This window comes from Scardinius erythrophthalmus (assembly GCF_964197995.2).
Source record: "Scardinius erythrophthalmus genome assembly, chromosome: 2".
Taxonomy (NCBI): Eukaryota; Metazoa; Chordata; class Actinopteri; order Cypriniformes; family Leuciscidae; genus Scardinius; species Scardinius erythrophthalmus.
Window position 1 is genome coordinate 58971095 of NC_138222.1, and position 12358 is coordinate 58983452.

The window sequence follows — 12358 nt, forward strand, 5'->3', positions numbered from 1 at the left end:
GTTGGAACCTTTTATTTTTAAGAGTTTGCTGTGCTGGCATTCACACTGTGTGTGTTGTTTCTGTGACAACAGGTTCTTTGTGTACACTACTCAGGGAAAGTGCTTAAGAAGGGCTCTCTCTCTCTCTCTCACACACACACACACACACACACACACACACACACACACTCACTCACTCAGGCGGCTGTGATAAATCTTGCTGTTATTGTGCATAAGCTCAGAGTAATTCACTCATAACTGCTTTAAAAGCCAGATTAATAGCGTGTACGTGTGTTTCTTCAGGTTTTAATGGTTTAACACACTGGTTATAATAAACTATCAAAGTGCTTTGAAGTGGTTCGACATTGACCATCAAGGGCAGTTAATACTTAAACAGGATTTCTTAAGCCTGAATGTGCAATCTGCAGCATGACAGGTGGTGATACACATGACCATATTACTTTCACATCAGCTTCCCTATTTAGGCTTGATTTTTATCATTTTAAAAACAATGAGGTGCATCATATACAGGTAAATTAGTCTTTATATGTGAACAAGGGGACAGCAAATACAGTGGTACCTTGTCATTTGTATTTGAAATACTAAGGTAATGAATGATAATCCGTGTTGGGGAAATTTTGTTACAATATTGCGTTACTCTCTGAGAGAGTAACTAATTTCATTAGTTAGTTACTTTATATAGAAAGCAATGTGTAAAATAAAGTGTAACACCATATTCATATGGTATTTACATAGTTCCAATGTTCTTAAATTACACTCAATATCCACATGAGTAGAGTAATACCAAACTAGTTGCAGCACAGTTAAAAAAAAAGAAAAAAGTAAAAGCTTTATAATTATGCAATAAATCATTTAATAAACCAAATTGGACCAGCAAAATTGTATTATGTTTATTGGTTCCTTAGCATTAGTTTTCTATATACTAGTGTCATTGCTGTAGCTACCACAGTACATGCGCCAGATATGCAACTAAACCAGTTAACTGTGAGGAAATAAACCAAACTGGGTGACGAAGTCAGCTCAAATTCACAACAAATTACAGGAAAAACTGGGTCAATTCGGTCAAAAAGAAGAAAAAAAAAAGATGGAGGAGGAATAGAAAGCCGATATGCACAGAAGATAGGAGGGGTTAAAGACCAAACATTACGCTTTACTCTGTCATATTTCACACACGGTACATTATTTTGGGGTCCGTGAATTTCTCAGAGGATTATTGGGTCACAACTTAAACCAAACCCACAAAACACCTCAAATGAGCTTCGGCACGTCGCATTTCAGGACGAACATCGAGAATAAGAGCGGCGGAACAACATGGTGTAAGTGTTTCGCTGTTAATCGAGTAAATATCGCTGTGTTTGTGACCGTTGTGCGAAATGTAACAAAAGGAAACGCGGCTATTATGCTAGCGGCTCATTCGGCCATATAAACTGCGACTGCGTTTTTACATTCGCGTGATTTAAACGTAAACTGTAGGTGTTTTCTTTTATCTTCGTGTTGAATGGTGAGGGTTAAAGCATATGAACGTGGGGGGGAAATGTGTTTTAATGCGTCTTCCTTAGCGGATGGTGACTGGTGTCATATGACTAACGTTAGCCGCAGTTAGCTCGAGCTGATTTCAGCACATTTGAGCGGGTCAAATATGATTTAGACATCAACACTGTGCGAACATCACTACCTGAAAACTCATGTCTTGTCTTAGTTGGTTTGCATTTGAATGGTTTGTAAACGTATAGATTTGTTGGTCGTACGTTAGAAGCTTTTAAAATGACATCAGGCTAATAGCACAAGTATGCGGATCACGATTTGATTTAGTATAGTCATATTAAGCCGTTATTTGTGCCCATTTTTTACATTTAAAACAAGTTCATGTATCTTAATTTCCTCTAAATTAGTAATATTGAGGTTGCAGATGTACATTTGAATGTACATCAAACGTCAAATATAGATTGGATATGTGAAGTGTTTTAAATTAGCATAAAATTAAATGGCTTTATGTGACTTTTAACCCATTAATATGATGATTTCTGCCTCCGAAAATATGAGTCAGTTATTGTTTTGGCACGTCTTGTTATTCTTGTTTGATAAGAGATCAGATCGACGAGGAGGAGAAGGAGGAGTCACAGGATTTGAGTGCAAAACTTGAGTTAAAAGCCCTCATGTCATTCTGACAAATCAAATGCATTTTTAAATGTATTGTTCCTCTTTTATTTTGTCTTTCCAGTGATGCATCTGCAGGAAATATCATGTACACCTTGGGTTTGTGCTCTCCATGACTGTAACATGAGGACCGGTGGAGAATGACATCTTATCTCTACTGTTGTTACTGAAAGCCAGAGAAAATGAAGAAGGTGAACGGATCCGTGATCATTTATTTAGTGTCCATGATTAGTTTTAGTTTGGCAGGACCTTTGAACATCTCGGCGGTGAATGAAGATGGAAGAGAGAACGGGACGGAGGCAAATGGTGACGGGTCGGTTCCTGTGGTGCTCACCAAAATAAACCAGATCATCGCCCGGGAGGGAAACTGTGCTTTAATTGACTGTAATATCACCGGTGACCCTTTCCCAAATGTCCAGTGGTTCAACTCACACGGACACCTGCTTGACACACAGATAAGTGGTACGTTTACTGTAAAAACACCTCCAGACACCTTCTATCACTAGGCCTACACCTGATCACTTCATTCATTTTGATGACTTAAATGTATCCCTGCAGAATGGATATAAATCTGATCCGCTATTCCTGCACAGATACACATGTAATAGAATTTACTTTCATTATGATTCACCCAAATGGCAGTGTTGAAGTTATGTTATTGCTCTACCCGAGTGTGAAGACCTGCTGTTAAGTCTATGAGTATGTGCAACAAAAATGATAACCATTTTCAAAGGTTTACACAATTTTTCTAATGCTCACCAAGGCGGCATTTATTTTAATGCAGTTAAAACGGTAATATTACAGTTTAAAAGTCTATGTGAATCTATCACAGTTTCATATTTTTGTGGAAACTGTGATACAGGATTCTTTCAGGATTCTTTGAAAAACAAAAAGCTCAAAAGAACAGTGTTAATTTGAAATGGAAATCTTTTGTAACATTATAAATATCTTTTACTGTCAGTGTCATTAACGGACAAGTGGATTTTTTAAAGGGGCAAATGAGAGAATTTTAGAGAAGTAGCCTGATTAAAACGTTAATAACCATAAAAATAACAATAGAATCACCAAAACACGAGTGACTGACTTTATTAGGCTACATTAAGTGTAAGTGCTGATGATCGATAGTGGATAATAGGCCTAATATATAATGTATAATGTACTGATGGGAACAAGGTTGCGCTGTTGAGGCTCACGAAGCCTCTCGAGGAGAAATCCAAAAAACAAATGACTGCAGAACTTAGTTAAAATACTGTGGTAAAAATTTAGTTTAAAAATAAGAGTTTTTATATTTTTAATATATGATGCTGTTAGGCAACATCACACGACCAAGAGTGCTGTTTTCCTTAATAACATCATGGCTGAAAATATGACACTGATTTCAAGTTTGTTTGTATAGCACATTTAAAAACGGCCAACATGGCTGACCAAAGTGCAGAACCAAACATACGATAAAGAGACAAGGGCAAACCACACATTCACGACAGAAGCTCACTATGACTTAAAAGCTAAGGGAAAAAAAGTAGGTTTTAAAAGTCTCTTATCACCAGACCTCAGATTTTGTGTGGGATTGTATAGACTGAGTAGCTCAGACAAATAATATTACCTACTTGTTTATATGAAATCTAAGTCACTTACATGTTTAGGCACAATATTGACTGTTTTTGTTCTGTTTCAGCTGCGAAAATAGTTCCAAACCAAGATCACCGCAGAGACATTGCGCATTTCACAGCCGTGTTTTTATTACTGAATGATTTAGTGTTTTTAAAGAATCGGTTGAGTCAAAGATTCAATGACTCATTCATAAACAACTGCCTTATTCTTGAACGAATCGGATGTTTGAACGAATCATTTGAATGTCTTAATGAGGGAAAAAGTCATTGAGTCATTGAGTCACTGAATGTTTCACCCGTTTAGTTTCATGTTTATTCATTCTTTCCAATGTTTCTTATTTGTACTTTCAAAAAATATCTAAAACAGTCTCATAACATTATTTAACGCAGTTGTAATTTTTCAGTGTAAATTATTCAGTTTGATTGTTAACATCCCTATAGTGTCTTATTACTCTAATTGAATTTATTGATTAAATGTAAGAATTTGACATGAAAGATGATGCGTTTAATAAGATTGGGGGGAAAATGCCCTTTTATAAAGGTAAAATAAATGCCCTGGGGGTAAATATATCAAATATGCAGATTTAAACATTTCAAAGCTGATTGAACACTAATGAGAATAGTGCTTCAGAATAAATGTTATTTACATCACAAAAAAATCCTGTTTTCTCCGGACAAGCAACTTTTTTGCACGGAAGTGAATGAGCGATTTACTTGACACACGACAAGGCTAAATGTCGAGCCCTGCTGTCACTTTTGATCAACTTATCGCATATAAATAAATCTATATTTCTTAAAAACATTTTACTGATCCCAAACTTTTCAACAGTAGTGCAACAACAACTGCAAAAAAAGGTTTTGTGCGGATTTTAGAGATGTTTTAAATGCAAACACTTAGTTTTGGGAATGACCACAGTGGATATTTCCCATAATTTATTACATCCTCTCTTGAGATTTGAGATTAATCCGTTATGCAATCATGAATGATTTGATCTTTTAATCTGGAGATATGAAACGTGAGTCTGTAATTCCCGGCTGTAGCATAAGTGATGTTCGGAGAATTACTGACGGTGTGTGAGGCAGGCGTAGCGTGCTAAAAATACGAGCAGTGTTTGAACACAAGTGACATGGAAACATCCTTGCTTTTCATTAGAGGGTGTGTGCCGTGTGAAGAATTAGTGTGAACTAAACACTGTTTGACATGTTTTGTCTTGCACAGCGTGACACTGCACACTCGAAACCTTCCATGTTTAAAATGAGATTAAATCATTCCTGTATTTGTTAGCTTTAAAGTCAACGTTAAATGACATTTATAATCTATTTTACTTTTTCATACTGTATTTCAGTGAAGCAAAAGAAACAAATGTGGAGTGGAGCTTCACTTTAACCATCAGGAATTGTTGGGATTGTTTGGCGGGAAACTGATTCATCAGTGCATGTTATTCATTCACAATAAGACCTGGATTTATTTATATTTCATATTTTTGACTTTACTTGCTGACTGTTAGTTATAGTCTGTGTAAAGATCAAATGATTTTGCTTTGCTTACATAATTGCTGAATTGTGTCGATCTCAGGTGTCTTCCAGTAGGAAAAGCATTGGCAGACTGGAGCCAAAAATTGAGTTATTGATCTGGAGTTTATAAATTCCCGCAGCACTTAAAACACTTGTGCATTATGTGTGAGCGTCCTTTACTCAGATAAGGCAGAAACTGGCCCTGTATCAGTGTCCGTATGTAAATATGGTTTATGCAAAGTCTATTCATCGTGGCCACAGGATCCATGGATCCACTTTTATACTTTCATCTAGAGCATTGGGTTTACAACCAGCACAATTGTACACCAGTGATAGTTTAAAACATGACTATGCTTAACAACTGCGTTCTTAAATTGTTTGAGATTTTAGCCTCTTATCCCAGTTTCACTTTTGTATGCAACCTCGTTTATCAGCTCATCACGTTTTCTTCTGTTGTTGTCCTGTCTAACGTCAAGATGTTTTACTTGCATTATCGAATTATTACATCTCTGATGCTTGTTACCTGAAAAACGGGAAGCACTTGATTGTGATCTGGCAAACTGTTGCCGTTTCTGAAACTCGTGAGACTGGGTATATATTGTTGTTATGTCCCTAAAGTGGCGAAGGGCACGAGGGAACACGACATAAAAATAAATAGATGATTTCCCTGATCTTTTAACCCTGGTAAACGCGATCAAGGTGCTGGTGCACAAAGGACCCAAGAACAAAGGGAGTTTAAATTGAGAAAAGGAAGATATGTATTCACAATAAAGTCCTCAAAACAGAGAGACAAAAGAGAAACACACACACACACACCGTTCACAGGGAGTAGGACCCTGAGCGGGCCTAAAAAAACAAATAAAATAAAAAATGTTTTAACTACAACCCCTTCCCAATAAACTAGTAACACAACAAGAAAATTGAAATACTTTCAATACTTTCAACACGCCCTACCTAATCTATACTAATTAAGAAAACTCAAAACATACAATATTAATAGCACCCGCTCCTTAACTAGAGATGAAAGTCACATGACATGCTTCCCTGTTCACCACTCCCTGGTCGGTTGTAAGACAATACAAGAAAATAACTAAAAAGAAAAAAAATAATTCAAAGAGATTTCAAAAAAGATTCAAAGTTTCAACTTATTAGCTCAAAACTAAAATCGTACACTGAAAAGGCAAACAAAGAATCAAAAACAAGACATGCCAACAATGACATAACAAAAGAATCAGCTCTCGGTATGCATCAGCCTTTATAACATCCATTCAGGTGACACACACAAAACATTAAATACTTGCGTAGTTGTGTTTGGAGTCTGGAATTTTTTTTTTGTAATAATGCAATGAAACATGACAAACTATGTGGACATCATTTTTATCCAGGCTGTCATACAAAGAAATTATGAACACATGCAAAAAACAAGAGAACAAATTCACTTTTAAAAACTCATCATGTATGCTTTCTCCTGTGAGCTTTTTGTTTTTCTAAGCATTTTAGTTTGTATTTAGTTTTTTGCATAGTGAAGTAAAATAAAACCTGCAGCTCATATTTTGATGGTATAATCAAATTTGTGGGGTCATTAAAAATGAACATCCCCTTTGGTCACTAATTTTAGCTTTACTTTATTTTGTTGTACATATAAACACTGTTGGAGTTCAGGATTTCACTGAAGCTGAAGATATGCTTTTAGTGAACAGATTAGCCCTTCCATGATCTCCAGTGTGTGATTTCTCTCTCTCCTCTTCTCTCTCAGATGGTAAGTGGTGGCTTCTGGACAATGGCATCCTCAACATCACCAGCATCACGTTTGCAGACCGCGGGAAATACACTTGTGTGGCCTCCAACGCATACGGCAAGGCCAACTGCACCGTGACCCTGCGCGTGGTCTTCACCAACGGAGATATGGGTGTGTACTATATGGTGGTGTGTCTGGTGACGTTCACCATCATAATGATTCTCAACATCACTCGCCTTTGCATGATGAGCAGCCATCTGAAGAAAACCGAGAAGGCCATCAACGAGTTTTTCCGAACAGAAGGTGCAGAAAAGCTTCAAAAGGCCTTTGAGATCGCCAAGCGTATTCCCATCATTACCTCGGCCAAAACGCTGGAGCTGGCGAAGGTCACGCAGTTCAAGACCATGGAGTTCGCGCGCTACATAGAGGAGTTAGCGCGTAGCATCCCGCTCCCGCCGCTGATCATGAACTGCCGCACCTTCATGGAGGAGATCCTGGAGGTCGTCGGCGTGGAGGAAATGAGACACACTTTCGTCCGACAAGCGCCCGAGCTTCACGAAGGCCCCGGCGGTGTGGTCGCCAGCACTTCAGGCGACGTTTACTCCATCTTGCACGAGAGAGAGCGAGCGAGGGAGAGGGATCGCAGCGAGTCTCCGGCCGCGGACTCGGACGACGCGTCGCTTCACGAGCAGCCTCGACACATGGCCATTCAGGTTTCCATTCATCCGCCGCTAGCCGATGCTGGATGCTGTAACATGGAAGCTCCGCCTCTTCCTGAAGTGGTGTCTCCAGCGCCTGCCGATCAGCTGCCTTTGGAGGCGGAGTCTGAGGAAAAGGAAATCAAGGCGGAGTCCGTGGAAGAGGAGGGTGTGACGACGCAGAATACCCAAGTCATTTATGAAAGCCATGTGTAATATCTTAAACTAAGGGTAATGAGCTCGCTATGCATTCTCTTGGGGAAAGAAAAAAGGTCAAGATTTGATTTTCTTAGAAGTTGCATTTGTGTTAGCGTGAATCTCTCAAAACTTAAGAAAAAATATTCCTGGGTCGTATTTCACCGTAAAATCAATCGGAAAAAAGGAGAAAATGCATTTTGCCGACAGAAAATAAAGCTTTTACATTGTGACTCAATGCAGTTTAGCAATTTAAACCCGCTATTGTAATGCAACAGATGTTGTTCTCATTACTGTACATTTAAAATATAGACATCATGCCTGTGTTTGTAACAACTGAGTTTAATGAGGCTGATTTCAGTTGAAAAACAGAACTATAGTCAGTGCTGTACTGCAATAATTATGAGTTTATAAATCAAAGTGTAATACTATAATGAGATTTTCTTCTTTTTTTGCATTACAGTAAAGATAATTTGGGGACTAAATTAGCTTAAAATGATTGTCACAATCCCCCAAAAATTATTAATGTTCCTAAAAATGTAATTTTCCGTAAAAAAAAAAAAAAAAACGAATTTCTTTAGATTTTGGGGTGAAATATAACCTTGTCACTTCTTTTGAGTTTGACTTGTTAAATTATTCTTCCCAATGACAATGAATTCTCATGCTGAATGTATTTTGAGGCAAAGTTCTCCCTGTTTTGCCCATGATTATTTCTGTCTCGCGTAGTTAACAGAAACTACACAAACTTCACATCGTGTGTCTTCATCGGCAGACAGGAAGTAGTTTTACTGTTGGATGTAGTTGCAGATTATCCATTTCATGAATGAATGAGAACGGACGACTGATTAATACATTTGGCTGAAAGAAAAACACATACCATGAGGCTGAAGTGCATTTTCCATTTAATAGAAATCAAACTTTTTTTTTTTTTTTTGTCCAGGATTTTGCTCCCTCTTATAATGCATGAAGAATGCATGTCAATCTTTTCTCAATGCTGGACTTGGAGAGACTAAACCTTTTGTTTGTGTAAACGTGTCAGCTGTGTGTTATTTATCACTGGTGTCATGTTGGCCAGGTAAATGGCATTGACACCTTTAATAACACTGAGAAATTTCATTTTTGAGATTTTGAGGCATTCTGTTTCCACTGGAGTACTTGTACTGTTACTGTAATTAAACATAGTATTATTACTTTATTAGTAGTACTACAGTAAGTGTTTTAGTCTCAAATGCACAGCTTGGTGTCTTTTTCTTTCTTTCTTTCTTTCTTAAGAGTAAACTGTTGCTAGCGTGTTTGTTTTCTTTGAAACTCTTCATAACCGAGTCTTGACGATGATGTTTAATCTCCCAGACCCATAGTTTTGCTTCTTAAAAAGGCTCACCTCTTCGTTTCAGTGCAAACGTGTTAGAGTTCCTCAATGTTGCTGATCTTGCTTTGTTCGACCTCTAAAGCCAGAGTGACCTGCAGTTGTGTCCGATGCACTGATGCTAACATCTATCTATCAGGTTAAGCACTAGTCGTGAAGAATGTTCCTGGTCAGGATTGTCCAGAGGAAACGATGGCCATGATACTCTTGAAAACGCTGTTTAAGTAGTGAAATAAAGCTGCTGTGTACCAATGATGTTCTGTGTGTTTGCCTTCATTCGGGTGAGGAGGGAAACTCTTTCGATAAGCTTTTGTATCATGCACATTTCTTTCTCTCATAACGCTTGCAGATCTCAGTGCCTTGCAGATCATGTTGTTTTCTCCAAAGAGCTTTAAAGATCCTTGCCTCACAAATACATTTTTTGTTGTCTAGTGTTTTTTTATTTTTATTATTATTATTCCATTAAAACGTTTTGAATTATAAGTAGATTGTGTTTTAGTGTTCAAATAAAAGGTTTTCGGTTAAAAAAATGCTGCGGTAAATTGTGTAGATTTATATATATATATATATATATATGCTATTGTTAAAATGCATGAATAAAATGCTATATAGACATTTGCTGAATGTGACTGATGCCCTCGATCTTGTGCTCGTTGATTTGCATTATGAAGATGTCTGATTTTAAGGTGCAAAATGAAAAATTACTAATTATTCACTTGACCTCATGTTGGACCAAATCTGTATCATAATCATTTTTTTTTAAACCCTGGAACATTAGTAGATTTTCTTTTAATGTATTTTATTAATTTTGGTCATTTTTGATTTGACGTTGATTGCAGTAATAATGTACCAGTGCAGGGCTGCAGTCATATTGCATAGATTCACTGAACAAAATATGTAAGAGTATAATAATAATAATCGTGCAACTGTTTACTCACTAGTATAGAGCAGTGATATAAATCACTCAAAATATGCAATTTAATGTTATATGTATTGTAATTGTATGTAAATGTAAAACTTCTGTTGAAATGCTGTTAAGCGTTTGCTCATAAAGCAATATTAGTGATAAGATTATATTTCAAATATATAGTTGGAAGATCGATTGGGGAACTACTTTGGTAATGTAAGTGACTTATTATGAATTCACAACGGCGATTATGTATTGTCTCGAGTGAATTACCGAATGATATAGAAAACAAGTCAATAAATTTAGGGCAAAACGTGATCATAAATTCATCCGGAATTGACTTGTTTCTCCAGCTGTCCTCTTCTTCAAATGATATTAGTGTTTATTTTCTTGTTCATGTCATCATCAGCGGAAAATAAGTCGTTAGTTAATACATTTTGGTTCTAGATTAAGAAGCAATTCTTTGTAATTATGTATTAACCATTCACAAGATCAGGAGCTAACTTAAAAGGGACCCATTATGCCCCGTTTTACAAGATGTAATACAAGTCTCTGGTGTCCCCAGAACGTGTGTGACGTGTCAGCTCAAAGCTGCTGCTCTTCGCCCCATTTCCAGAAGAGGCCGGAGCCTTTACAGCCCGTGCTTCGGATACTCCGGCAACAGCAAAACTGGAGAATCTCACTCTGCCAAAATGCCAGGAATTGTGTCATATATGTTCGACCCGGAGTTGGACACGGACGGAGAGACTTTAGAGAGGAGAGAGGAAGAAGTTACTTTAAGAAAGCATTAGGACGTTTCTGACCCGCGAGCTGAATTCATGTAGTTGTTGTGGTTAACTTTATTCAACTTATCGATTAGCATGATCATCTATAAATTGTATTGTTGTACAGGTGCTCATGTGGGAAGTGGAGTAGGATGTTGGTCTCGACCATAGACTTAAAATATGGACGTAGTGTCCGTGACGTCACCCGTAGGTTTCTGAAGAGCATTTTTGAAGCCCAAAGTGGGCGGAGCCGGCCGTCGCCATCTTGGCAGCGCGTCACTCCTGGATAAACGAAAATGGGCAAAGAGGCGATTATCTGAGGTGACGTGACGCTAACAGACAGCAGACAAACGGCGAGTAGTGACATCAGCGGCAATCCACCTGTCACTCAAGTGGCCACGCCCTTAATCATGCAGAACTTTAAGGCTTAATATCATTTAAACGGATGAGTTGTAAAAAAAAACACCCCCTCACAGTTCTCATGAAGGGCAAAATTAGTTATATAGACCAAAACCACTTTTTGTACCAGGCTGTAAACATTTTTTCTGCTGTAAAGTTGGGCATTTTAACATGGGGGTTTATGGGATTGACTCTCTTTTGGAGCCGGTCTCTAGTGGCCAGTCGATGAATTGCATTTTAAGTCACTTCTGTGTTTGATTCACGAGAGAGACAGGAAGGTTGCCGCTTGTTATCAAACTATCTTTCAGAATCAACTATTGTGCAAATCCAGCGTTGAACTGACCCTCGTCTGTGAAGCAGTCCGGCGTAAAATGATTTGCACAAACATATAAGACTTCACCTATTTTCTTCAGCACATGTCCTTCATAAATGAAATTCAGTGGCTCAGATGCCAGAAGTCTACGGAGACTCTTAAGTTCAATGCTACATCCAATAACAGAAGATTTGTAATGTTAATGTGGCGCATTAATATCACATGATATCACTGGGTCCTATAGAGAGCCTAAGTCCCTCCCCTTCCGGTCGACCACCATGGGACCTTAGTTCGGAAAAATATTGTATGGTAGTCAATGGCGAGAGACAACAAATATTTTGATCTCGTTTGAATTGTGCCCTGAATTACACATATGATGTTTGTCAATTAAAAAGATGCATTTTAAAGTCAAGAAAGTCGCAGCTTGATGTAAAACTGCTGAGGTATAAGACTGTGAAAATACGTAATTAGAAAGACTACAAACCCAGAAGGCGCACATGCGACGTCATACCTTTTCTCTCAATGAATGAAGCTAACTTTACTGAAGCTAACGTCTGACATTTTTTCTATAGTCTTACATTATAATCGTAACGTTACGCCGTCATGCCTGAGTGTTTTGAGCCAGAATACACACATACGAGCAACGGATCTTGTGACGTACATAGTGCGAGACGAGAGATGTAGTTCATTGAGCGA

General features: G+C 37.9%; 1 protein-coding gene across 1 annotated transcript; it reads left to right on the forward strand.

Annotated features, from left to right (window-relative positions):
- The first annotated feature begins 916 nt into the window (after positions 1-916).
- On the forward strand, positions 917-9534 carry mfap3l (microfibril associated protein 3 like). Its single transcript, XM_081355428.1, has 3 exons — positions 917-1316; positions 2222-2619; positions 7039-9534. The coding sequence occupies exons 2-3, from the start codon at positions 2340-2342 to the stop codon at positions 7932-7934; spliced, it is 1176 nt and encodes a 391-aa protein (XP_081211554.1). The 5' UTR covers positions 917-1316; positions 2222-2339; the 3' UTR covers positions 7935-9534.
- The last annotated feature ends 2824 nt before the right edge of the window (positions 9535-12358 follow it).

Coding starts and splice junctions, on each gene's coding strand:
- mfap3l (XM_081355428.1), top strand. CDS start 2,340: ATGAAGAAGGTGAACGGATCCGTGATCATTTATTTAGTGTCCATGATT. Junction 2,620..7,038: donor GCTTGACACACAGATAAGTG/GTACGTTTACTG, acceptor CTTCTCTCTCAG/ATGGTAAGTGGTGGCTTCTG.